This window comes from Phocoena sinus, chromosome 4, assembly GCF_008692025.1.
Source record: "Phocoena sinus isolate mPhoSin1 chromosome 4, mPhoSin1.pri, whole genome shotgun sequence".
NCBI lineage: Eukaryota > Metazoa > Chordata > Mammalia > Artiodactyla > Phocoenidae > Phocoena > Phocoena sinus.
In genome coordinates, this window is record NC_045766.1 from 72649399 (window position 1) to 72674990 (window position 25592).

Consider the following 25592-nt stretch of genomic DNA (forward strand, 5'->3'; position numbering starts at 1 on the left):
TCCATTGTATATATGTGCCACATCTTCTTTATCCATTCATCTGTAGATGGACACTTAGGTTGGTTCCGTGTCCTGCCTATTGTAAATAGAGCTGCAATGAACATTGTGGTACATGACTCTTTTTGAATTATGGTTTTCTCAGGGTATATGCCCAGGAGTGGGATTGCTGGGTCATATGATAGTTCTATTTTTAGTTTTTTAAGGAACCTCCATACTGTTCTCCATAGTGATTGTGTCAGTTTACATTCCCACAAGCAGTGCAAGAGGGTTCCCTTTTCTCCGCACCCTCTCCAACATTTATTGTTTGTAGATTTTTTGATGATGGCCATTCTGACCCGTGTGAGGTGATACCTTATTGTAGTTTTGATTTGCATCTCTCTGATGATTAGTGATGTTGAGCATCCTTTCATGTGTTTGTTGGCAATCTGTATATCTTCTTTGGAGAAATGCCTCTTTAGGTCTTCTGCCAAGTTTTGGATTGGGTTGTTTGCATTTTTTTGATACTGAGCTGCATGAGCTGCCTGTATATTTTGGAGATTAATCCTTTGTCAGTTGCTTCGTTTGGAAATATTTTCTCCCATTCTGAGAGTTGGCTTTTCGTCTTGTTTATGGTTTCCTTTCATGTGGAAAAGCTTTTAAGTTTCATTAGGTTCCATTTGTTTATTTTTGTTTTTATTTCCATTTTTCTAGGAGGTGGGTCAAAAAGGATCTTGATGTGATGTATATCGTAGAGTGTTCTGCCTATGTTTTCCTCTAAGAGGTTTATAGTGTCTGGCCTTACATTAGGTCTTTAATCCATTTTGAGTTTGTTTATTTATTTATTATTTATTTATTTATTTTTGCGGTATGCGGGCCTCTCACTGTTGTGGCCTCTCCTGTTGTGGAGCACAGGATCCGGACGTGCAGGCCCAGCGGCCATGGCTTACAGGCCCAGCTGCTCCGCGGCATGTGGAATCTTCCCGGACCGGGACACGAACCCGTGTCCCCTGCATTGGCAGGCAGACTCTCAACCACTGTGCCACCAGGGAAGCCCGAGTTTATTTTTGTGTATGGTTTTAGGGAGTGTTCTAATTTCATTCTTTTACATGTAGGTGTCCAATTTTCCCAGCACCACTTACTGAAGAGGTTGTCTTTTCTCCATTGTATATTCTTGCCTCCTTTATCAAAGATAAGGTGACCATAGGCATGTGGGTTTATCTCTGGGCTTTCTGTCCTGTTCCATTGATCTATATTTCTGTTTCTGTGCCAGTACCATACTATCTTGATTACGGTAGCTTTGTAGTATAGTTTGAAGGCAGGGAGCCTGATTCCTCTAGCTCCATTTTTCTTTCTCAAGATTGCTTTGGCTATTTGGAGTCTTTTGTGTTTCCATACAAACTGTGAAATTTTTTTGTTCTAGTTCTTTGAAAAATGCCATTGGTAGTGTGATAGGGATTGCATTGAATCTGTAGATTGCTTTGGGTAGTATAGTCATTTTCACAGTGTTGATTCTTCCAATCTAAGAACATGGTATATCTCTCCATCTGTTTGTATCATCTTTAATTTCTTTTCTCAGTGTCTTATAGTTTTCTGCATGCAGGTCTTTTGTCTCCTTAGTTAGGTTTATTCTTAGGTATTTTATTCTTCTTGTTCCAGTGGTAAATGGGAGTGTTTCCTTAATTTCTCTTTCAGATTTTTCATCATTAGTGTATAGGAATGCTAGAGATTTCTGTGCATTAATTTTATATCCTGCTACTTTACCAAATTCACTGGTTGGCTCTAGTAGTTTTCTGGTAGCATCTTCGGGATTCTCTGTATAGTATCATGTCATCTGCAAACAGTGACAGTTTTACTTCTTCCTTTCTGATTTGGATTCCTTTTATTTCTTTTTCTTCTCTGATTGCTATGGCTAAAACTTCCAAAACTATATTGAATAATAGTGGTGAGAGTGGGCAGCCTTGTCTTGTTCCTGATCTTAGTGGAAATGGTTTCAGTTTTTCACTATTGAGAACAATGTTGGCTGTGGGTTTGTCATATATGGCCTTTATTATGTTGAGGTAAGTTCCCTCTATGCCTACTTTCTGGAGGGTTTTTATCATAAATGGGTGTTGAATTTTGTTGAAAGCTTTTTCTGTATCTATTGAGATGATTATATGGTTTTTCTCCTTCAATTTGTTAATATGGTTTATCACATTGATTGATTTGCATATATTGAAGAATCCTTGCGTTCCTGGGATAAACCCCATTTAATCATGGTGTATGATCCTTTTAATGTGCTGTTAGATTCTGTTTGCTAGTATTCTGTTGAGGATTTTTGCATGTGTGTTCATCAGTGATATTGGTCTGTAGTTTTCTTTTCTGTGACCTCTTCATCTGGTTTTGGTATCAGGGTGATGGTGGCCTCATAGAATGAGTTTGGGAGTGTTCCTCCCTGTGCTATATTTTGGAAGAGTTTGAGAAGGACAGGTGTTAGCTCTAAATGTTTGATAGAATTTGCCTGTGAATCCATCTGGTCCTGGACTTTTGTTTGTTGGAAGATTTGTAATCACAGTTTCAATTTCAGTGCTTGTGATTGGTCTGTTTATATTTTCTATTTCTTCCTGGTCCAGTCTCGGAAGGTTGTGCTTTTCTAAGAATTTGTCCATTTCTTCCAGGTTGGCCATTTTATTGGCATATAGTTGCTTATAGTAATCTCTCATGGTCCTTTGTATTTCTGCCATGTCAGTTGTTACTTCTCCTTTTTCATTTCTAATTCTAGTGATTTGAGTCTTCTCCCTTTTTTTCTTGATGAGTCTGGCTAGTGGTTTATCAATTTTGTTTATCTTCTCAAAGAACCAGCTTTTAGTTTTATTAATCTTAGCTGTTGTTTCCTTCATTTCTTTTTCTTTTATTTCTGATCTGATCTTTATGATTTCTTTTCTTCTGCTAACTCTGGGCGTTTTTTGTTCTTCTTTTCTCTAATTGCTTTAGGTGTAAGGTTAGGTTGTTTATCTAAGATGTTTCTTGTGTCTTGAGGTAAGATTGTATTGCTATAAACTTCCTCTTAGAACTGCTTTTGCTGCATCCCATAGGTTTTGGGTCATTGTGTTTTCATTGTCATTTGTTTCTAGGTATTTTTTGATTTCCTCATTTATCTCTTGGTTATTTAGTAGTGTACTGTTTAGCCTCCATGTGTTTGTAATTTTCACAGATTTTTTTCCTGTAATTGATATCTAGTCTCATAGCATTGTGGTTGGAAAAGATACTTGATACGATTTCAATTTTCTTAAATTTACCAAGGCTTGAATTGTGACCCAGGATAAGATCTATCCTGGAGAATGTTCCATGAGCACTTGAGAAGACAGTGTATGCTGTTGTTTTTGGATGGAATGTCCTATAAATATCAATTAAGTCCATCTTGTTTAATGTATCATTTAAAGCTTGTGTGGTAATTTTTAAATAGAAATGTCTGAGAATTTTTCAGAACTGATAAATGAAAACAGTCCTTATGGTGGAAGTCCAGTGAATCCCAAGGAGGATAAATAAAATCAGCCCCAGGAAATAGAGTGAAACTGCAGAAGACCAAAGACAGAGAAGATCTTAAAAGCAACTAGAGAGAAACCACAGATTGGTATAAAAATGTTTTTCTTTAGTCTGGCAACTTACTTCTCAGAAGCAACAACAGAAGACACTGGAATGCTATCTTCAATGTACTGAGAGAAAATAGCTGTCAGCCTTAGAAACGAATATCCAGTGGTGAAACTGTCTTTCAGGAACAATAGCAAAACAAAGGCGTTGTCAGACCAAAAAAACAAACAAAAAACCACACCCACACCCACAGCCTTCACTGCAGGAGACTCTTAAGGGACACAGTTGAGGCAGAAGGAAGGTCATCCCAAGTGGAAAGCCCAAGATGTTTTTTTTTTTTTCCCTTTTTATTTTTTTTTCTTTTTCATTGTGGTTTATTACAGGATATTGAATATAGTTTCTTGTGACCTGAGATGGTTTTTTGTTTTTTGTTTTTTTTTTTGGTGGTACGCGGGCCTCTCATGTTGTGGCCTCTCCCGTTGCAGAGCACAGGCTCCGGACGCGCAGGCTCAGCGGCCATGGCTCATGGGCCCAGCCGCTCCGCAGCATGTGGGATCTTCCCAGACCAGGGCACGAACCCGTGTCCCCTGCATTGGCAGGCGGACTCTCAACCACAGTGCCACCAGGGAAGCCCCTGAGATGCTTTTTAATGCCCACAAAATGTCCCACCAAATAGATTTACAATTTAGACTCTACTACTATTAGACATTTATGTTATCTATAATTTTTCAATTTTAACTGAAGCTATACTGGACATGTGTATAGATATGTTTATGCATGTGTTTTATATAGGTTTATTTAGACTAGATTTATTTAGATTTATTTAGACTTTATATAGATTCATATAGATCTTATTTAGACCACACGCCCAAATTACTGGGTCAAAAAAGTAACAGGCATTATGTTATAAAATTGATTTGTTAAAGGGCTTTACCAGTTTACATTGCATCAAACAGATTATGCTTGCTTTACTGTACAAGTGAGTGTGTGATAGGACCAGTTTTAAATGATGAAGATTGACATTTCTTACCAAATTTTGACTTAGTTATATCTTTGACAAAAAATCCCATCTTCCTTCTCTCCCGTTGTTATTAAAGTGTTTCTTTTCTTATAGAAGTAGAAATTGGTAACTGAATGTATTCTTTCTAACAAAATATTTCTAACTTTCTAGAGCATAGTTTTTCATTTTCTTTTTTAGTTTATTAACAAATATATAGTCGGCCCATATAAAGAAATGGCAAATAAATGCTTTATTTAGTTTTTGTTTTATTATGAAGGAAGACTACTATTTTTAATGCTGCTGCTTTCTTTTCTAGCTCTGTATATTTCACAGTAGTCAGCCAACAAGCATAGAAGTAAACAGTTTTTGTTTTAAAAATCATTCGTTCTAGAGAGGGAAAAGTACTATTTGCTTGGAATTCTGTATTCTGATGTGAACTGAATGTAAGAAGGTGTCTTTTTTTAAACTTTTTTCTTGTTTTTATACTATTTCAGGTGCAAGTGAAAGTGTAGGGAAACATATGCTTGAAGCCTGCAACAATAATCTGGAGATGGCAGTCACTATGTTTTTGGATGGTGGAGGAATCGCTGAAGAGCCAAGTACCAGTTCAGCAAGTGTCTCCACTGTCAGACCACACACAGAGTATGAATTTATTATTTATTATTGGGAGCTACCCCCTGCCAAAATTGAGCAGTTACATTTTTACATGTTAGGTTAATTCTCTGTTTTGAACAAATTAAAAGTTGAAAGTATCTGAAAGTGTCAGGTGAAATTTTTTATACTTATATGCTTTAAGTTCTCTACAGCACTGTCAAGTCCATTATTTAATCCTCAGAAGAACCCTATAGGGTGGCATTATTATCCACATTTTACAGAGGAAGCAGAAGGATAGCCATTTCCCCACACTATACAGCAATTAAGTAGCAGATATGGAAGGAAAGCCCAATAAAGCTCAGATTTCGCAATTCTGGATTTTCCTACATTGTCCCAGGAAAGTTTTGAGTTGTCATGAAAAAATTTTTGAAGAAAATTTATGCCTTAAATAGCTACATGTTGCTAATCTTTAGAGGCACCTTCAGCATATAGAACTGTAATATATAGAGCATAGTAACAGATGATAAATACATTTGGTGTTTACTGCCCTTTACATTTGATACCAATGAGAGTTTGAAATGAATATCTGTTAAGCAAAAGTCCAGTAGTCTTTGGAAAATATTGGAGATGAATTTTAGTCAAATGAAAAACATTGATTTTTGAGTCAAAATTTCAAAGATCCTTAAATAAGATTTTAATACTCATAGCCATTTATAACTCTTCAGTGTTTACAACATGAGATACTAAAAAAGAAAAATCCCCTTAAATAGGAATAGGCAAAAACATGGATTTTATTTTGACTAAATTAGATTTAAAAAGCTAAATAAACATTCAGGACATGATTGCCTCTTTTTTTTTTTATCTAGTTCCAGATTCTAGAGTAATATTGTTTCCCCACAAAGTGTGAACTCTAGAGGTTATTGTTTATATTTTATATAAGTTTTCTCCTATCGATGTTGGCTGTGTATTTCAAGTTTGATAGCCCATTCTCCACCAACATAACTCAAATCTTTAATGGAAATTAATATGAAAACATGATTTAGTTTACATTCACTTGAATAACAGGTATTCATAGCTGATTTCTGGGGACATATCAGTCCTCACTGTTTAAAACATGTTTTCTTAATTGTACTTGAAAATAGTTTTGATTAATGAATGTCTTTTCCTGCTGAATTACATTATAATTTTACTTAGATTATTTGTATTACTAATTGATTAACATTTGATAGTGGCACCTACTTCCTAAACTAAAATTTTCTTTCTTTACAGTTCACCTTCTGTTCCATTCTTCCATTTTGCTGGGTAGCTAACAGTCTTGGAATAGATGACCTCAAATATGTAGTAATCAAGTCTTTCTGTATAGGGACTACTAATTAAGCCATCACCCTAATTGATGTATTTCATCAGATTAAGGCTTGTTTTTTGAGTAATTAAATTGCCTTAGATTGAGATAACTTTGTACACACACACACACACACACACACACACACACAGTAAGGTGAATTATACCAATAATGGAAAGATCTATTCAGGTAAAAGATGTGTTTGAAGTTTTTAGTTTTGCTAAGATAATGGCCTGTTTCTCTTTGGTGAAAGAGATTTAATAGAGCTTCCTCTTAGAGACACATTGTCTGTTTCTTTAGAGTATTGCAGTTCTGTGTGTGAGCAGTGACTGAAATCCAATAGGAAAGAGTGCTTAACATAATTTTGAATTATCCTTTATCCTTCACTCATTTGGCTTATTGTAGATTTCTTTAACTAGTTGTTCTTTGATTACAGGATGTTAGTTTTTGTTGACAAATTAGTATTGATACTGTATTAAATAAAGTATGTTTTGAAGTTTCAACTTTCAGGTGTCAAAAACAGGGCCTTAAGCTCAGTTATTACTATTAGAAACACCTGAATGAAAAACATTAGGCCTAACATAAATTAATATTTATTATAAGGGGAGCATATTAAATTTGAAACTTACTCTTACTTGCTATGAGCATTAATCAGCAGAATTTCGTATTTGAGTTAAAACTAAAATAATTAAACTGATTTATAAAGAGATATACACCATTTTTACAGCATATTTTAAATGAGAATTGTTCACTGGAAGAGATGGATTATTAGTAAACCCTCTGGAGGTAAACTTTGAAGAGTTTTTAGGCTTTTAAAAGAGTATTTTTTCTGTTTTATATATGTTAGTGTCTATTTAATAAATAATTCAAGGGTACTACCTTTGTTAGCCAACTTCATAACTAGCATAAAATTAATTGCCTGTTTAAGCTTATTTTAATATATCTGTGATTTAATTATCTATTATTTGATATAGTATTGATGTAATATTGCTTTTATTAAGCTCATATTTTCCATTAATTTTTTGCCTGAATTGTGTGTGTATGTGTGTGTGTGTGTGTGTTTGTAAATTTCCTATCTTCTTTCTTTTCTAAAGAATTTAGGGCAGGGAACTTAGAGGAGAGGAGAAACATTTTTTATTTTTCTGTTTGTTCTCTTTCTTTATAAACCCATTTGCACTATCTATGCCAGGTACCTTATTCCAGTTCATCTCTATATGGAAATCACCTGACAGTCATTTATCATAATTCAATGTGGTTCCTAAAAGTCACTAAATCAGTTGTTCATTTTATTTGTTAATTTGAATGTGTTCACAATAGTTACAGTAAGAATAGGTAGCAGAAAACAGTTTTCATTTGGATATTCCCCCCCCCTTTTTTTTTTAATAGAGAGGAAGTCCGTGCCCCAATTCCTCAAAAGCAGGAAATATTGGTGGAACCAGAACCTTTGTTTGGTGGTAAGTTTACCTTTTTTCCTTAGCTTTATTTGACTTTATTGTTGTCTTCGGGATTTTAATGAAGCTATCAAAAGATATGAAGGCTTGCTCAGAGATTGTTACTTCAAGTAGAGTTGATTCTTATCTTGTAATTCTGTACTCCCCTCAGGAAAGTTGCACAGTTGGCTCTTTCCGAGGAGTGAGCCAGATGAAAAAGTTGATAGTTGTTGGCAGAATGCCAAAAGGAGGAAAATAAGCAAAAAGAACAGCTGCCTTAAAATGGAAACAAATCTATCATTAGATAAAAGACTATGATTATATTTTGTTTTTTGGGTACCCACTTGACTGCCATATCCTTACTGTCTTGATATGCTGTACCTTCACTCTTTTTTAATTTCTAGAAGTGCTGTTCTTGTATTGAAAAAAGGAGGAAGTAATCCCTAATCCATGCAAAAAATTGTGATATCAATCTGGGGTGCATAGAGAAGATAGTAGAAAATGGAACATTTAATCAAATTTAAAGAAAATTTATAGTTTTATTTTAATAAGCACTTATTTACCTTTTGTGAGCCAGATATTTTAGGCATTAATAGGTATATTAAAAAACAGAAGAGGGCTTCCCTGGTGGTGCAGTGGTTGAGAGTCCGCCTGCCGATGCAGGGGACATGGGTTCCTGCCCTAGTCCGGGAAAATCCCACATGCCACGGAGCGGCTGGGCCCGTGAGCCATGGCCGCTGAGCCTGCACGTCTGGAGCCTGTGCTCCGCAACGGGAGAGGCCACCACAGTGAGAGGACCACGTACCGCAAAAAAAAAACCAAACAAAAACAGAAGATAGGGGACTTCCCTGGCGGTCCAGTGGTTAAGACTCTGCATTTCCAGTGCAATGGGCACGGGTTCAGTCCCTGGCTGGGGAACTAAGATCCCGCATGTCATGCGGCATGGGCCAAAAAAAAATTTAAAAAACAAAAAAAAACCCCAGCAGATGAAGTTATGATTTGGTTGGGTAGACAGAGACATAAAAATGTATATTGTATATATTGAGAACAGCAGTGCAGAGAAATAGGCCTATAAAAAGTTTCGTAGGTAAACTAAAATAAAGAAGAAATAAATTGTAAGAAAAGGATGAAGAAAATTACATAAACCATATCTTTTGATTTGAAAAAGCAACTCAGTTGAGAGTTATAAGATTGATTTTTAACTTGGGAGCTTTGGAGTTTACTGTAGAAAGGAATAAAGAATATCCTTTCCAGATTCAGAAATAAAGATGGGAGGAAGAAAACAATAAGGTCTGAATATTGAAATATGATGTGTGCTTTCTGAACTGTTCAGTTTAGCTAGTCATTGTGCCTTTAATATACCAGAGGTAATAAAGCATTGTTCATGTTTTTTTTTTTTCATATAAATGTTATAGATTTTGGAGCTGAGGAATGCCCTTGGAAGCTTTATCTTTCCTTTATTGCAAGGAATAAAGGCAAGATCTTTGAGTGGGGAAGACTACAGCAAATGGATTCTGTGCTATTTTACTGTTTAACAGAGGCAAAAGAGTTCCCATTTGAAACTCCACTTTCTTCCTTCTACATCTGGTTTGGTGAGGGGGGTGAGAATGACTTTATACAGTTAGGAAGTCATTCCTAACTTTCATTATTAGACCTTATTATAACTTTGAAAAGGTTTTTGGAGAACTATTTTCTTCTTTGGGATAGTATCAATTTTTTAAAAATTGATTAATTAATTAATTTTGGCTGGGCTGGGTCTTCATGTGGCGTGCAGGCTCTAGAGCATGCGGGCTTAGTAGTTGTGGCATGCGGGCTCTCTAGTAGTGGTATGTGGGATCTTAGTTCCCTGACCAGGGATCGAACCCAGGTCCCCTGCATTGGGAGAGCGGAGTCTTAACCACTGGACCACCAGGGAAGTCCCAGGGATAGTATTGATTTAAAGTGTGATTCTCAAAGTGTGGTCAGGGAGTCCCTGATGCCCTTTCAGTGGGTCTGTAAGATCAAAACTGTTTTCATAATAATACTAACAAGTTATTTGCCTTTTTCACTGTGTTGACATTTGGGCTGATAATTCAGAAGCAGTGATGGGTCATACTGCTGCATCTTAATTGAATCAGGACAGTGGCACCAAACTGCTACTATTTGTTGAATTCTTCACTGACACACACTTGCAGTTTAAAAAAAAAAAAGCCAAAGCAATAAAAATTAATTTCATTTGATCTTGATCCACATTTTTAAACTATTCTGTTTGATGACATAGGATGTGTGCATAAAGCACTTCTGCATACTGAAGGACTCTGGTTACTTTAAGGTGAAACACTTGTACAGTTGTTTGAGTTGAAAGCAAAACTAGCTGATTTTTTTTATGGAACATTATTTTCCTTGAAAGATTACTGACAAACTATAGTTATTTAGACTTAAACATTTGGCAGACATTTTCTTGAATGTGAACGAAGCCTGTTAACTGCTTCAAGGCAAACAACTGACATTATTTGTTGCCAGTGATTTAAGAAAAGATAAAAAGGCTTTCAGGCAGAACTTAGAATTTTAGAAAGTTTATGTGCATGATTGTGAGCTTGATAGCTTCCCAGTACTTAAAGGCTTTCTGATGAGGTTAGCAATGACATTAACAGATGGTGATTTTTTTTTTAATATCATATGATGAAATGGTCAGTATTTGGAATATTTGCATAACTCAGTGAACAGGTATTTTCAAATGACCAAAGCAGAATATTACAAAATTGTGCATGGGTGAAAGATCTATTCGGATCTATATGTAAGTATCTATATATGCAATATAGGTTAGATATCTATTGCTGTTTAACAAATCGCTTCAAAATTTAGCTTCCTGAAACAAACATTTGTTATATCACCATTTCTGTGGGTCAGGAATCCAGGTGTGGCTTAGTTGGGTGCCTCTGTTTAGGGTCTCTCACAGGGTATAATCAAGGTGTCAGCCAGGGCTACGATCATCTCAGAGCGTGACTAGAGGAAGATCTAAGTTTACTCACGTGGCTGCTGGTTGGCTGGAGACATCAGTTCCTTACTGCAGAGCAAATGAGAGAGCCAGAGAGGGCAGCCCAAGATGGATGGAAGCCACCATCTTTTTGTATAAGTACCGTGCGCTAACAGATTGCACCACTAGAGCTCCATCCACTATCTTTTTGTAACCTAACTGTTGGAAGTGACCTCCCATCACCTCTGCCACATTCTATTTGATCCTGCCCATACTCAAGATGTTCACACACAGGTTATGAATCCTGGGAGATAGGGATAATCAGGGGCCATCACAGAGCCTGCCTAGCACATAAGACTAATGGATTTTAATGGAGCAGAATATGAAAAGTTCATTGTTAAGATTTCAGATTCCATGTTGCAGCCAACCTTTAAGAAATTACCACTGGTTGAGCTTTGGTGTAGTAGCAGGGGAGAATGTTCACAATTATCTTAAAACACTATTAAAATACTCTTCCCTTTTACAACTACATGTCTGTGTGAAATTGAATTTTAATTTTCTTCATATACATGAACTAAAGGAATAGCAGCAGATTGAATGCAGAAGCAGATCTAAAAATTCAGGTGTCTTCTCTTATACCAGTTATTAACAGAGATTTGTGAAAATGTGAAACAGTGCCGCTCTGCTCATTAAATTTTGTTCTCTGTTCCTCCCACTATTAATTATTCAAGGTGCCGGCTTGGTTATGAGGGTGCAGGTGTTAAGGGCTGGGGCTCAGACTGGCCACGGGGCGGGCGTGACTCGGCAGGCCCCGAGTCCAGCTGTGCTGTCCAGGCAGAGCCTCTGGGCGGGGCCTGGGGCCGGGTCTGCCCAGCTCCTTTTTGAATCTCTTTTAGCTCTTTGTAGCTTAGTCTCTTTGACCTCAGTGAGCAGCACTCCTATTATGTGGACAGTGGAGTGAGAGTACAGAGGACTGATGTTTACTTATAGCATATGGTTTGGAAGAGTGAGGAAACCACATATTGAAGAGGCAGGCAGGAGTAATAATGATCCTAGAGCTAGAGGTGTTGTGGCTTGAGGAGAGATTCTTGGTTAGACTTAGGATATATAAGGGGGAAACAAATGGGAGCAGGTGATGAGCCCAAGAAATAAAAGAGAGTGGTTGGAAAGCTAGCAATAAGAGGAGCTCGTATGAATCTCCAGGAGATCAAGTGTATAATAGAGAAAGGCTAAATTGGGGGGTGGGGTGGGGGCGGGGAGTGAGAGAGAGAGAGAGAGAGAGAGAGGAATGTAGAATATTGACTGGCCTGCCTTTGGCAGTTTAAAAGTAGGAGAAAAGTACCTTTTATCTACTATGTACTACCTCCCCAATAATAATATGCTTTCTTAGGCAGCTGTTTTATGTCTTATCCTAAGATAACCTTACTTTCTTAATTGTTATGGTTAAGTAATATCTGGTAATGAGTTTTAAGAAAGCATTATTTGAGCAGTTAATATTATTGCTGCTAGAAACATGTACATTTAAGATAGGAACTCTTGATTAAAAATAGTTCCAAGATTGAAAAGAATAACATTTCTTGCTTCGTGTTTATAAAGGGAGGGAGGGGGGACTTCCCTGGTGGTCCGGTGGCTAAGACTCCCTGCTCCCAATACAGGGGGCCCGGGTTCGATCCCTGGTCAGGGAACTAGATCCCACATGCTGCAACTAAAAAGATCCCTCGTGCCGCAACTAAGACCCGGTACAGCCAAAAAAAAAAAAAGGGAGGGAGGAAAAATAATGCAGTATTTAAATTTTATAAGTTTAATAAAATTTAAAATTAATAATTTATTTAAATAAAACAATTTATATGTAAAATTCAGTTTAAATTTTGAAATTCAGTACAAAGCTAAAATATGGAAGTCTCTGATTTTTACCAAATTTCCTTTTCCTAGAGATAATATTGTGATTCTTTTTTTTTTCTCAGTTTTTTTTTTTTTTTTTTTTTTTGTGGTACGCGGGCCTCTCACCACTGTGGCCTCTCCCGCTGCGGAGCACAGGCCCCGGACGCGCAGGCTCAGCGGCCATGGCCCACGGGCACAGCCGCTCCGCGGCATGCGGGATCCTCCCGGACCGGGGCACGAACCCGCGTCCCCTGCATCGGCAGGCGGACTCTCAACCACTGCGCCACCAGGGAAGCCCTGTGATTCTTTAATATAAATACTGATACACATATGTGCATAAATGATATACTGACTTGATAATGCTTTAAGCAAACGTGGGATTTTTTTAACATGTGGTTCTGCATTCTTTTGTTATTTTTTTGTTTTGTTTTTTACTCAGTAGTTCTTAGATTAAAAGAATTACCCTATATAATGGCAAACACAGGCTGTTGGGAAGATGCTTTGACATGGGATGGGAGACTTTTATAGTTTCTGTCTAATCTTACTATGTAATCATCATCTGTTAATGTGTAGCACTGTTCTGGTTACATGCTGGCAGTGCTCGTGGGGCTTGCCATAAACCAACTGAATAACTGTTACCCATATTGAAAGAATCATTAAATTTCCTTATTTACTGTAATGTGTATAAATGACCTGATAACTTTTTTTTAATTGGAGTATAGTTGGTTTACAATGTTGTGTTAGTTTCAGGTGTACAGCAAAGTAATTCAGCTATACATATACATATATCTATTCTTTTTCAGATTCTTTTCCCATTTAAGACCTGGTAAAATCTTTATGTTTAAGAACATACAGGAAGATAACGTGTTGATGATTGCTTTTTCAGCTTTATCTGTACAATACTTAAGGACTGGGTAATAGACGCTATACAAGGGTATCAAAGGACGTTGGTTCTGTTCATTTTTCTGTTAACTGTAGGAAAAAATTTTCTTCTGAAATTACAGTTTTTTGGTGTTTATAATTCTGCATGTGTATCCACTTACTAAGAGGTAGTTCTTAAATATTATGGTTTAGAACTTACTCAAGTATTATACTAAAGGGTAGGCAGATCATTTAGGCTAACCTGAATTATGTATTTGCAGCATGTATGTAGCTTCATCGCCATGGGAAGTCATCCTCAAAATCTTTCTTCCTATCTTTTTACACAAGTTTGGCCAAGTTTTTCAACTGGGCCTTAATTTTCTTTTTTGTAAAATATGATTGGGCTCAAGATGGTTAATTATGTATGAATGCCTTGAAGGTTTTTAAAGTATTTTATATTTTGAAGGAGGGCACCATTATGAATCTGAGTGTCTTAAAATAAGAAATTGCTATAGATAAGGACATTTTTAGAATTGTTACAAAATTAATGTTTAACTTTTTGTATCAATTCTATTTTTTCCTCCTATAGCTCCTAAAAGACGACGGCCTGCACGTTCAATATTTGATGGTTTCCGGGATTTCCAAACTGAAACTAGTAAGTATCTGTGAACCAGTTTATCATCTCTTTTTCCCTCCCTCTCCCTCTCTCATTGTCTTTCTCCCCTGTCTCCTCTCCCACAAAGGTGGAAAAGCACCCACACACTCCCCTTCAGGTCAAGATCCTAGTTTGTTTTATATAATTTTTTTTCTTAAGAAGATGATTAATATTAGGCCTAGTAACTTTGAGGATTCATCTTATTTAAAAACTAAATTATGAATTCAGTCTGTGATTGTTATTAACTCCCCCTTGAGCTGAATTGTTCCAGATTCTAACCTACTTGGTTATAGAAGAATAAGGCAGATGGATATAATGTGAGAAATATGGTAATTTACAAACTTAATCTGTTTCTGAATGAGCACTTAAATGCTGACTATAATAAAATAAAAAACCGATTTTCCTCAGGATCCTGATACATGTCAGTTAAAGGAATGACCACAATGAAAATGGTTATTATAGGGATTGGAAAATAGAAGAAGAAAAGGCCATACTACCCAAAGCAGCCACTATTAACATTGTGGCAACAGTTGTTTGGAATAGGTTTATATCTTCCTGTTGAATAAGAATGAGAGTCTTGGCCTTCTCCTTTTAGTGGACTTAATACTGATTTAGCAATGGAATCCTAGAGAAAAGACAGTTATGTTTAGAGAATGTATGAGAAACTCTTGAACCATATTTGATTTTGTAATAATTTATAATGAGCTCATTGAAGCACAGATAGGTCTTGTAACTTGAGAGTTGATGTGGAATCCAGACTGACTCAGGTCATCCAGGGAATCCTGTGCCCTTCCAGGAGAAGATGACAGCAGTAGTCATTCTCTCTCACTGCCATAATCTTTCAAGATTGGGAATGTAGCTAGAAACAACTAGAATGTAGCTAGATAAATTAGGATGAGTTTCAGAAATAGATAAATGAAGATGAAAGTTTTCTCCTGTGCTAAAGTTAGTTTTGAGTATGTGAAGGAAATATTTTGAATAAGTGACTCTTACATAATTTCCATTTTTATCCTTACCTTTGGATAGACAGCCCCAAGTCTTAAGACTCCCGCCCCACCTGGCTTTGTATTTTTTTTCAGAGTCAGCCTTAGATGTTTGCATTTGCATTTGAGGTCAAGCACATTGTTCGTTAGTTCTTGCCACTGATACATTTTTTTTTAAATGCAAGATTCATGACTTATTTTATGGCTAATTGAAACTTTCTCATCCTCCTTTGTTGCAGTTCGGCAAGAACAGGAATTAAGAAATGGAGGCGCAATAGATAAGAAACTAACTACCCTTGCAGATCTCTTCCGGCCACCCATTGATTTGATGCATAAAGGCAGCTTTGAAACAGTAAGTTGTTGGAGATTCTAAGCCTGAGCTATGAATCTTCTTGCATTTTTAGTGGCGTTTTTCCTTCTAAGAGCAAAAAAAAGTTTTCAGCATATAGAGAATTGGCGTCTTAGTAAGTATGAAATACCTAGAAGGTTACATTGATTTATATTTCTTAAAAGTTTGTATATTTTTAATTACTACTTACTGCTGAGAATATTGTGTGTGTGTGTGTTTTGGCCATTTGTGAGTTGTTTGTAGGTATCTTTTACCCATATTTTTATGAGGATCCTAGTGTGTTTTAAAAGAATATCCCTATGGTTGCGGAGTATGTTCTCCCTTAGTTCTTGTTTTAATTTAGCTGAAGCCAAAGGAAAACTTTCCGGAGCAGGTTTATATGATTGTCTGCTAAATTATAAGCTTACTGAGGGCAGGGGAACCATGTTTCTTTTTATTTTGGTGATCCGTGGGACCCAGTCTCTAGCATTTAATAGGAACACGGTATTTGGTAAATGAATGCGTTTAGTTAGGATTTTAAATATTCTTCTGTTGAAGTGTTCAAACAACTTGCTTTTGTGTGTTGACTATCGTGTTAACTCTCTTTTGAATCAGAAGAGCATTTCTGTAGATGTAAATCACTGAAATTTCAGGTAAGTCTTTTCTGTTAGGATAAAGTAGGCCAAACAATAACTGTAAAAATGACGTTAGTAGCTACATATTTAGAAGTGAATTTTGATTGTTTTTTAAAAAAAATTTTGTCCTTAGACATACTCTTAAACTAGCCTAAATGAAATATTTAGGTTAAGAAATTTAACTGTAAGCTTTTTCCTTCTGAATTCTTTAATTTTCTGAATTGTAAAACCTGAAAGTGTTTGGCCACGTGTAACAAAATCCAGATGATGGAGATTTGATTAAATGTGTTTCTTTTTGTTGTGTAAATAAAGTTCAGGGAGTCTGGTGTTCATTTATCAGCTCAAAGACGTCAGGTTAGATGTCTCCTCAGTTTTCTTCATCTTTCGTTCATGATCTTTAACATGGTAACTGCCTATCCTTTCTACTGTTCTGGTGATAATATAACCATTGACAGAATAGCACAATATGTAAGACAAAAAGGAACTGAGTTTGTTTTGATGTGCTTTCTATTTTCATTAGCTTCTGTGTTGCTCTGGGGCTTAACTAAATGACTCTGAGCTTGATTTAATTTTGTCACTTTGGGCTCATAAAAAGCAGTTACTCTGCTGCTTGTTATTAAGGGAAAATGTGAATATTTTTTTTTTTTTTTTTTTTTTTTGTGGTACGCGGGCCTCTCACTCCTGTGGCCTCTCCCTTTGCGGAGCACAGGCTCCACGGCCATAGCTTATGGGCCCAGCCGCTCCGCGGCATGTGGGATCTTCCTGCACTGGGGCATGAACCCATGTCCCCTGCATCGGCAGGTGGACTCTCAACCACTGTGCCACCAGGGAAACCCGTGAATCTTTTTTGATACTGTCATCTGAAGTTTGATTCATTTTGTTAAGTTGTGTCACCTTTTTTCTTTGAATTTTGTGACCTATGTTGTTTTCAACAATCTTCATTTTTTTCACTGATAATACTCAGCTTTATCATTTACAAGCCTTTAAATGATATAAACATTCCCAGAAAAAGTAGGCATTTCATTATGACTAATGATATATCCATTAGTTTTATAGAAATTAGGGAAGTAATATACAAAATTAAGTTCACTGAAATTTAGAGAGGTGAATATTAAAAATTAAAGGAATAGTCTGGCTGCTCAGCCAGGACCCACAGGTTTGAATTAGATATAGATCTGAGCCACAGTTTTATAGGTGTAGAAACTAGACTTCCTTCTTTCTTTCTTTTTTTTTTTTTAATTTAATTTATTTTATTTTTGGCTGCGTTGGGTCTTCCTTGCTGCACGCAGGGGCTAATCTTTGTTGCGGTGCAGTGGGTTCTCTTGTGGAGCACTGCTCTAGGTGCGTGGGCTTCAGTAGTTGTGGCACACGGGCTCAGTAGTTGTGGCTCACAGGCTGTAGAGCGCAGGCTCAATAGTTGTGGCGCACGGCCTTAGTTGCTCCACGGCATGTGGGATCTTCCCAGAACAGGGCTCAAACCCATGTCCCCTGCATTGGCAGGTGGATTCTTAACCACTGTGCCACCAGGGAAGCTCATAGACTTTATTATTTCTTAATGTAACTAGAGGTAGACCATGTTCAAGGGTTCTGGCTCATGCTAACCAGATGAGAGATTGATTAGTTCACTTGTTCATTCAGTAAATATTTAGTGAGGCCTCCTGTTGCAAGGCCTTGTTCTAGGGGATGGGGATTATGTGTATTGGGATAAAGATTTAACTATGTGTGAGAGAGACCAGGAATAAAACAAACATTAACTTAAACAAGATAGAAGTCCATGCTGTTAGGATGGTTCTGCTCTATGAAGTTATTAGGAATGCAGTTTTTTCTGTCCTATTCTGCAAGGTCTTGCTTGCCCTTGTCTACATGATTCAAGGTGGCTTACTACCGTGTTTGCTTTTCAGTTAGCATGAAGGAAGGGAGTGACTGAGAAGGGTACACCTTTTCCCTTTAAAGGCACAACCTAGAGGTAATACACATCACTTCTCACATTCCATTGACCAGAATTGTAACAGGGAAGAGCCAAATCTGACTACATGTTGAATCTGTTGCTTTTACTTTAACCGTTGCTTTCTGCTGCTTTTGCTCACTAAAAGGATACTGTCTATATATAATGGCCTGCCTCAGGGAACCCTGCCCCTCTGTCTGAAAGCTAAACCAAAGTGCCTTTGTTCAGGGAAGCATCCTAACCCTGTCCACCTGTGGATGGCTGCAAGAAAGAAGAAATTAACACATCCCCTCCCCAAGGCTGGCCATTCCAGGGGATATTTGCAAACATTAAAGGCCTTTTTACTTTACTTCCTCATCTCCTCCCCCTTTCTGTTCTATAAAAGAAACTGGCATCCAAACCACGATAAGGTGGTTCTTTTGAGACACTAGTCTGCCATCCTCATGGTCCACCGGCTTTCTGAATAAAGTCCCTTGCCTCAACACCTCATCTCTGGGTTTATTGGCCTGTCGTGCGGCGAGCAGAGCGAGCTTGGACTTGGTAACAGAACTTAGCAATGTGGCCACACCTACTTGCAAAGGACACTAGGAAATCAAGATGCTTAGCTGAAAATTGGAGATTATATATATATATATTTTTTGCGGTACACGGGCCTTTCACTGCTGTGGCCTCTCCCGTTGCGGAGCAGAGGCTCTGGACCCGCAGGCTCAGCAGCCATGGCTCACAGGCCCAGCCGCTCCGCGGCATGTGGGATCCTCCTGGACCGGGGCATGAACCCGTGTCCCTTGCATCGGCAGGCGGACTCTCAGCCACTGCACCACCAGGGAATCCCTCTATTTTTTTTTTAATTTTTAAATTTTATTTATTTTTTTATACAGCAGGTTCTTACTACTCATCAGTTTTATACACATCAGTGTATACATGTCAATCCCAATCACCCAATTCATCACACAACCACCAACACCCCCACACCGCTTTCCCTGCTTTGTGTCCATACGTTTGTTCTCTACATCTGTGTCTCATTTTCTGCCCTGAAAACTGGTTCATCTGTACCATTTTTCTAGGTTCCACATATATGCGTTAATATACGATATTTGTTTTTCTCTTTCTGACTTACTTCACTCTGTATGACAGTCTCTAGATCCATCCACGTCTCAACAGATGACCCAGTTTTGTTCCTTTTTATGGCTGAGTAGTATTACATTGTATATATGTACCACATCTTCTTTATCCATTCGTCTGTCAATGGGCATTTAGGTTGCTTCCATGACCTGGCTATTGTAAATAGTGCTGCAATGAACATTGGGGTGCATGTGTCTTTTTGAATTGTGGTTTTCTGTGGGTATATGTCCAGTAGTGGGATTGCTGGATCATATGGTAATTCTGTTTTTAGTTTTTTAAGGAACCTCCATACTGTTCTCTATAGTGGCTGTATCAATTTACATTCCCACCAACAGTGCAAGAGGGTTCCCTTTTCTCCACACCTTCTCCAGCATTTGTTTTTTGTAGATTTTCCAATGATGCCCATTCTAACTGGTGTGAGGTGATACCTCATTGTAATTTTGATTTGCATTTCTCTGAATTTGCATTTCTCAACAATTAGTGATGTTGAGCAGCTTTTCATGTGCTTCTTGGCCGTCTGTCTGTCTTCTTTGGAGAAATGTGTATTTAGATCTTCTGCCCATTTTTGGATTGGCTTGTTTTTTTAATATTGAGCTGCATGAGCTGTTTATATATTTTGGAGATTAATCCTTTGTCCGTTGATTTGTTTGCAAATATTTTCTCCCATTCTGAGGGTTGTCTTTTCGGCTTGCTTACAGTTTCCTTTGCTGTGCAAAAGCTTTCACGTTTCATTAGGTCCCATTTGTTTATTTTTGCTTTTATTTCCATTACTCTAGGAGGTGGATGAAAAAAGATCTTGCTGTGATTTATGTCAAAGAGTGTTCTTCCTATGTTTTCCTCTAAGAGTTTTATAGTGTCTGGTCTTACATTTATGTCTCTAATCCATTTTGAGTTTATTTTTGTGTATGGTGTTAGGGAGTGTTCTAATTTCATTCTTTTACATGTAGCTGTCCAGTTCTCCTGGCACCGCTTATTGAAGAGACTCTTTTCTCCATTGTATATCCTTGCCTCCTTTGTCATAGATTAGCTGACCATAGGTGCGTGGGTTTATCTCTGGGCTTTCATTTTGTTCCATTGATCTGTGTTTCTGTTTTTGTGCCATACCATATTGTCTTGATTACTGTAGCTTTATAGTATAGTCTGAAGTCAGGGAGTCTGATTCCTCCAGCTCCGTTTTTTTCCCTCAAGACTGCTTTGGTTATTTGGGTTCTTTTCTGTCTCCATACAAATTTTAAGAGTTTTTGTTCTAGTTCTGTAAAAAATGCCATTGGTAATTTGATAGGGATTGCATTGAATCTGTAGATTGTTTTGGGTAGTATAGTCATTTTCACAATATTGATTCTTTCAATCCAAGAACATGGTATATCTCTCCATCTGTTGGTATCATGTTTAATTTCTTTCATCAGTGTCTGATAGTTTTCTGCATACAGTTCTTTTGTCTCCCTAGGTAGATTTATTCCTAGGTATTCTTTTTGTTGCAATGGTAAGTGGGAGTGTTTCCTTAATTTCTCTTTCAGATTTTTCATCGTTACTGTGTAGGAATGCAAGAGATTTTTGTGCATTAATTTTGTATCCTGCAATTTTACCAAATTCATTGATTAGCTCTAGTACTTTTCTGGTGGCATCTTTAGGATTCTCTACGTATAGTATCATGTCATCTGCAAACAGTGACAGTTTTACTTCTTCTTTTCCAATTTGTATTCCTTTTATTTCATTTTCTTTGGAGATTCTATTAAGGAGTAGGGAATAATAGATATTTGTTACCTATAAGCAGTTTCTGCCACAGGGAGGTTGTGGTAAACAAATTATACAAAGTCCTTTGCCATCAAAAAATTTATAATCTAGAGGGAGAAACAGACTACCAGCAAATAAAAAACAATACCTATATAACATATTTAGTGTATATATATGTATATATTTTTGTATGTATGTGTTTGACACAGAGAAATTTCAGGTTACAGTAGTTGCTGGGAGAAAGAATAAAATAGAATAAGGGAAGGACAAAGAGAGGACTATTCTGTTTGGGGACATTAAGGTGCATGTGCTCTTATAGGCAAATGAAAAGCAAGGTTGATTTCATAGGTTTCACACACTTTTATAATTGTGATGAGAGAGGACTGATTCAGATAGGAAGATGAGGATATATTTCTGAAAGAATGAGATTTGAGTAGAAACCTGAAAGAAGTGAGGGAATGTAAATCATAGAAGCGTATCAGGGAAGAGCAGAAAAACAGTTAAGTGTATAGGCACTGGTGTTGGAAAGAGCGTGGGCAAATTTCTGGTACAGCCAAAGAAACCAGTGTAGCTGGAGCTGAGTGAGCATGAGACTTAGGATGAATAATCTGACCCGGGCAAGGGAACATTTCTTAGGTTTTCTTCTTTCCCATTAGCATGTAAGTTCCATGAACACAGGAATTTTGTTTTATTTATTGTATATTCACAGTGCATAGAGGGGTGTCTGGCACACAGTTGCCCAAAATCTTTGTTAAATGATTGAGTGGTATAATCTAGAGTATATTGTACAGAAAGAATCAGAACAATTTCCATAATATTCCTTATTTTCATAAGAAATACATGTTTATTTGTTAAAATTGCCATTCAGGGCTTCCCTGGTGGTGCAGTGGTTAAGAATCCGCCTGCCAGTGCAGGGGATGCAGGTTCAAGCCCTGGTCCAGGAAGATCCCACATGCTGCGGTACAGCTAAGCCCATGCTCCACAACTACTGAGCCGGCACTCTAGAGCCTGCAAGCCACAACTACTGAAGCCTGTGTGCCTAGAGCTTGTGCTCCGCAACAAGAGAAGTCACCTTAATGAGAAGACTGCGCACCACAACGAAGAGTAGCCCCCACTTGCCGCAACTAGAGAAAGCCCGCATGCAGCAACAAAGAGGAAATGCAGCCAAAAATAAAATAAGTTTATAAAATATAAAAAAAATATAAAAATTGCCATTCAATTGCACATGCACTTAGTCCTACTAAGAGTACTTTGTTAACTTCAAAAGTACTTGCTATAAATGCAAGTAAAAACATTTTAGTTAAAATATAAAGAACTAATTCAGAAACAAAATACATAAGATTAAGTTTTTCTAAATAAACTTTATACATAGCTTATATTTTTATTCAAATTAGGCAAAAATTATAGAAAAAACAGCAAGGAAAAATAATAGTAGTTTCCATTTACATAAGAAAGTATTGTGCATATTTTAATATATTTCCTTTTTGACTTTATGCATATATATTTATTCAAGCAAATTATCTTTTCCTCTGTATCCTCTTTTCATACTTTTCTGATCTGTTTGGGACTGGGAGAGATGTTACTCTCTCACTGTTCTCCCATTATCACAGATAGACCCTGTCACATACCTCTCTATTTGGTATAGCCACACTTGCTCTTGGGTTTCTCTATAATGGCTTTTGAATATTGATTCAGAACAACCTAATGAATTCCAAGAGGAAAGGTTCATCATTTGTCCCATGGCCCACTCTCACCTCTCGTCCTTGACTCATATAACTAGTATACTTAGTGAGATTATATAAGATTCTCTTATGTTCCCTCCAGACATTGCTGCTTTACATGAAATTTGTGTTTTTTTGGGGCCCTTCTTTCTAGAAGTAATTTCTTTTTTTTTTAAATTTAATTGAAGAATAGTTGATTTATAATGTGTTAATTTCTGCTGCACAGCAAAGTGATTCAGTTACACATATTTATACATTCTTTTTCATATTCTTTTCTATTATGGTTTATCACAGGATATTAAATATAGTTCCCTGTGCTATACAGTAGGACCTTATTGTTTATCCATTCTATATATAATAGTTTGCATCTGTTAATCCCAAACTCCCAGTCCATCCCTCCCTCACCCGCTCTCCCCCTTGGCAACCACAAGTCTGTTCTCTATGTCTGTGAGCCTGTTCCTGTTTCCTAAATTAGGTTATTTGTGTCGTATTTTAGATTCCACATATCAGTAGTATCATACGGTATTTGTCTTTCTCTATTGGACTTACTTCACTTAGTATGATAATCTCTAGTTGCATCCATGTTGCTGTAAATGGCATTATTTTGTTCTTTTTTATGGCTGAGTAGTATTCCATTGTATATATGTACCACATCTTCTTTATCCATTCACCTGTTGATGGACATTTAGCTTGTCTCCATGTCTTGGCTATTGTGAATAGTGCTGCTATGAACATACGAGTTCATATATCTTTTTGAATTATAGTTTTATTGGGATATATGCCCAGGAGTGGGATTGCTGGATCATATAGTAGCTCTATTTTTAGTTTTTTTTTTTTTTTTTTGCGGTACTTGGGCCTCTCACCATTGTGGCCTCTTCCGTTGTGGAGCACAGGCTCCGGACCGGGGCACGAACCCACGTCCCCTGCATCAGCAGGTGGACTCTCAACCACTGCGCCACCAGGGAAGCCCTATTTTTAGTATTTTAAGGAACCTACATACTGTCTTCCATAGTGGCTGCACCAGTTTACCTTCCTACCAACAGTGTAGGAGGGTTCCCTTTTCTCCACACCCTCTCCAGATTTGTAGATTTTTTAATGTGGCCATTTTGACTGGTGTGAGGTGGTACCTCATTGTAGTTTTGATTTATATTAGAAGTACTTTCTTAACAACATCTTCCAGTTTCTTTTGCTTGTATAAGGTTTCTCCCAATGTAAACTTCATGAAGTCAGGGGTTTTTTGTTTTGGTAACTGCTATAAATCCAGCATCTATAACTGTACCTGAAACATGATAGATCCTCAAATATTTGTCAAATGAATGAATCTGAATGAATGAAAGTGTGAATGTGAATAAATGAATTTTTAAAAACAATAGCAAATGACTCTCCATTGTTTTTTTTTTTTTTTTTTTTTTTTTTAAATAATCAGTGTACCCTTTATCCATGTTCCTCTCATGGAAACATCTTTTTTTTTTTTTTTTTTTTTTTTAATATTTATTTATTTATTTATGGCTGTGTTGGGTCTTCGTTTCTGTGTGAGGGCTTTCTCCAGTTGTGGCAAGCGGGGGCCATTCTTCATCGCGGTGCGCGGGCCTCTCACTATTGCGGCCTCTCTTGTTGCGGAGCACAGGCTCCAGACGCGCAGGCTCAGTAGCTGTGGCTCACGGGCCCAGTTGCTCCGCGGCATGTGGGATCTTCCCAGACCGGGCTCGAACCCGTGTCCCCTGCATTGGCAGGCAGATTCTCAACCACTGCGCCACCAGGGAAGCCCTCCATTGTTTTTGAATTCTGGACTTTTATTATTTTTCAGTGTTATACTTTAAAAAAAAAAAATTATTTATTTGGCTGCACCGGGTCTTAGTTGCGGCATGTGGGATCATTGTGGCGGCATGTGGGATCATTGTGGCGGCATGCGGGATCTTTAGTTGCGGCTTGCAGGATCTTTAGTTGTGACATGTGGGATCTAGTTCCCTGACCAGGGATCGAACCTGGGCCCCCTGCATTGAGAGTGTGGAGTCTTAGCCATGGGACCACCAGGGAAGTTCGTTATACTTTTTTTTGGTCAGTGTTGTAGTTGAGGCAGACTTAATAAATTTACTTTATTATAGGGATTATGTACTCTTCAATCTGTCTCTCTAGAGTGTGTTTTTTTTCTTCATTCTCAAATACTTTTTCTTCAGTTAAAGCAATATAATTACTCATTTATCTCCCATTTATCGAATCTATGTGCTTACTATAGGCAAGGAATTAACTGTAATACTATTACTTTCTAGAAGCAGAGAGTTATTTTATTAAATTTGTATACTTAAAAATAAGCTTTTGACCAGTTAATTGTAGCTTTCTGGCTCAATATAGGACTATTTCCTTTTAGAACTTGGGTTTTCACCTGTGGAATCAGTAATGAATATTATAAAATTATTTTCTCTGGCGGATTTGTACAGAAAAATAGGATAACAATTTTTGTAAGACTGCGTAAACTTTGTTATAAAACAAAAGATATTCTTAGTCTTATATTCTCCAGTACCTCGAATATGATGTATGTTCTTCAGTTGTTGTTAACCTGAGTTAATTGATTCTTAAGATTTTCCCATGTCAAACTGATTTGGAAAAAAATATTGTTCCAGGAAAAAATTATTCAAAACTATAGCTTTCATTTCATTGTTTCTGTGCAAAGGTTTGAGGTAGCATTTGTTCATTTGCTTTTCTGCCATTCTTTTCCAGTTCAGCAATATTTCTTAGGTCATTATGGTGATGAGGAAATGTGAGGCAAAAAAGAAAGTGCACACTCACGCACTCGTGATTGATAATTGTGCTATAAATTGGGGAGTCTTTTGGAGATTATTCTGAAACATTCTTTGATC

The 25592-nt window shown here is 37.2% G+C and overlaps 1 protein-coding gene across 3 annotated transcripts in view; it reads left to right on the forward strand.

Moving 5' to 3' along the window:
* The window catches only part of UBXN7 (UBX domain protein 7), a 69861-nt gene that overhangs the window by 15843 nt on the left and 28426 nt on the right, over positions 1–25592 (forward strand). For all 3 annotated transcript variants that reach the window (XM_032630326.1, XM_032630328.1, XM_032630327.1), the window contains 4 exons: positions 5041–5188; positions 7870–7937; positions 14201–14266; positions 15489–15601. In XM_032630326.1, the coding sequence (XP_032486217.1) occupies positions 5041–5188; positions 7870–7937; positions 14201–14266; positions 15489–15601 (395 nt within the window). The remainder of the gene's footprint in view (positions 1–5040; positions 5189–7869; positions 7938–14200; positions 14267–15488; positions 15602–25592) is intronic.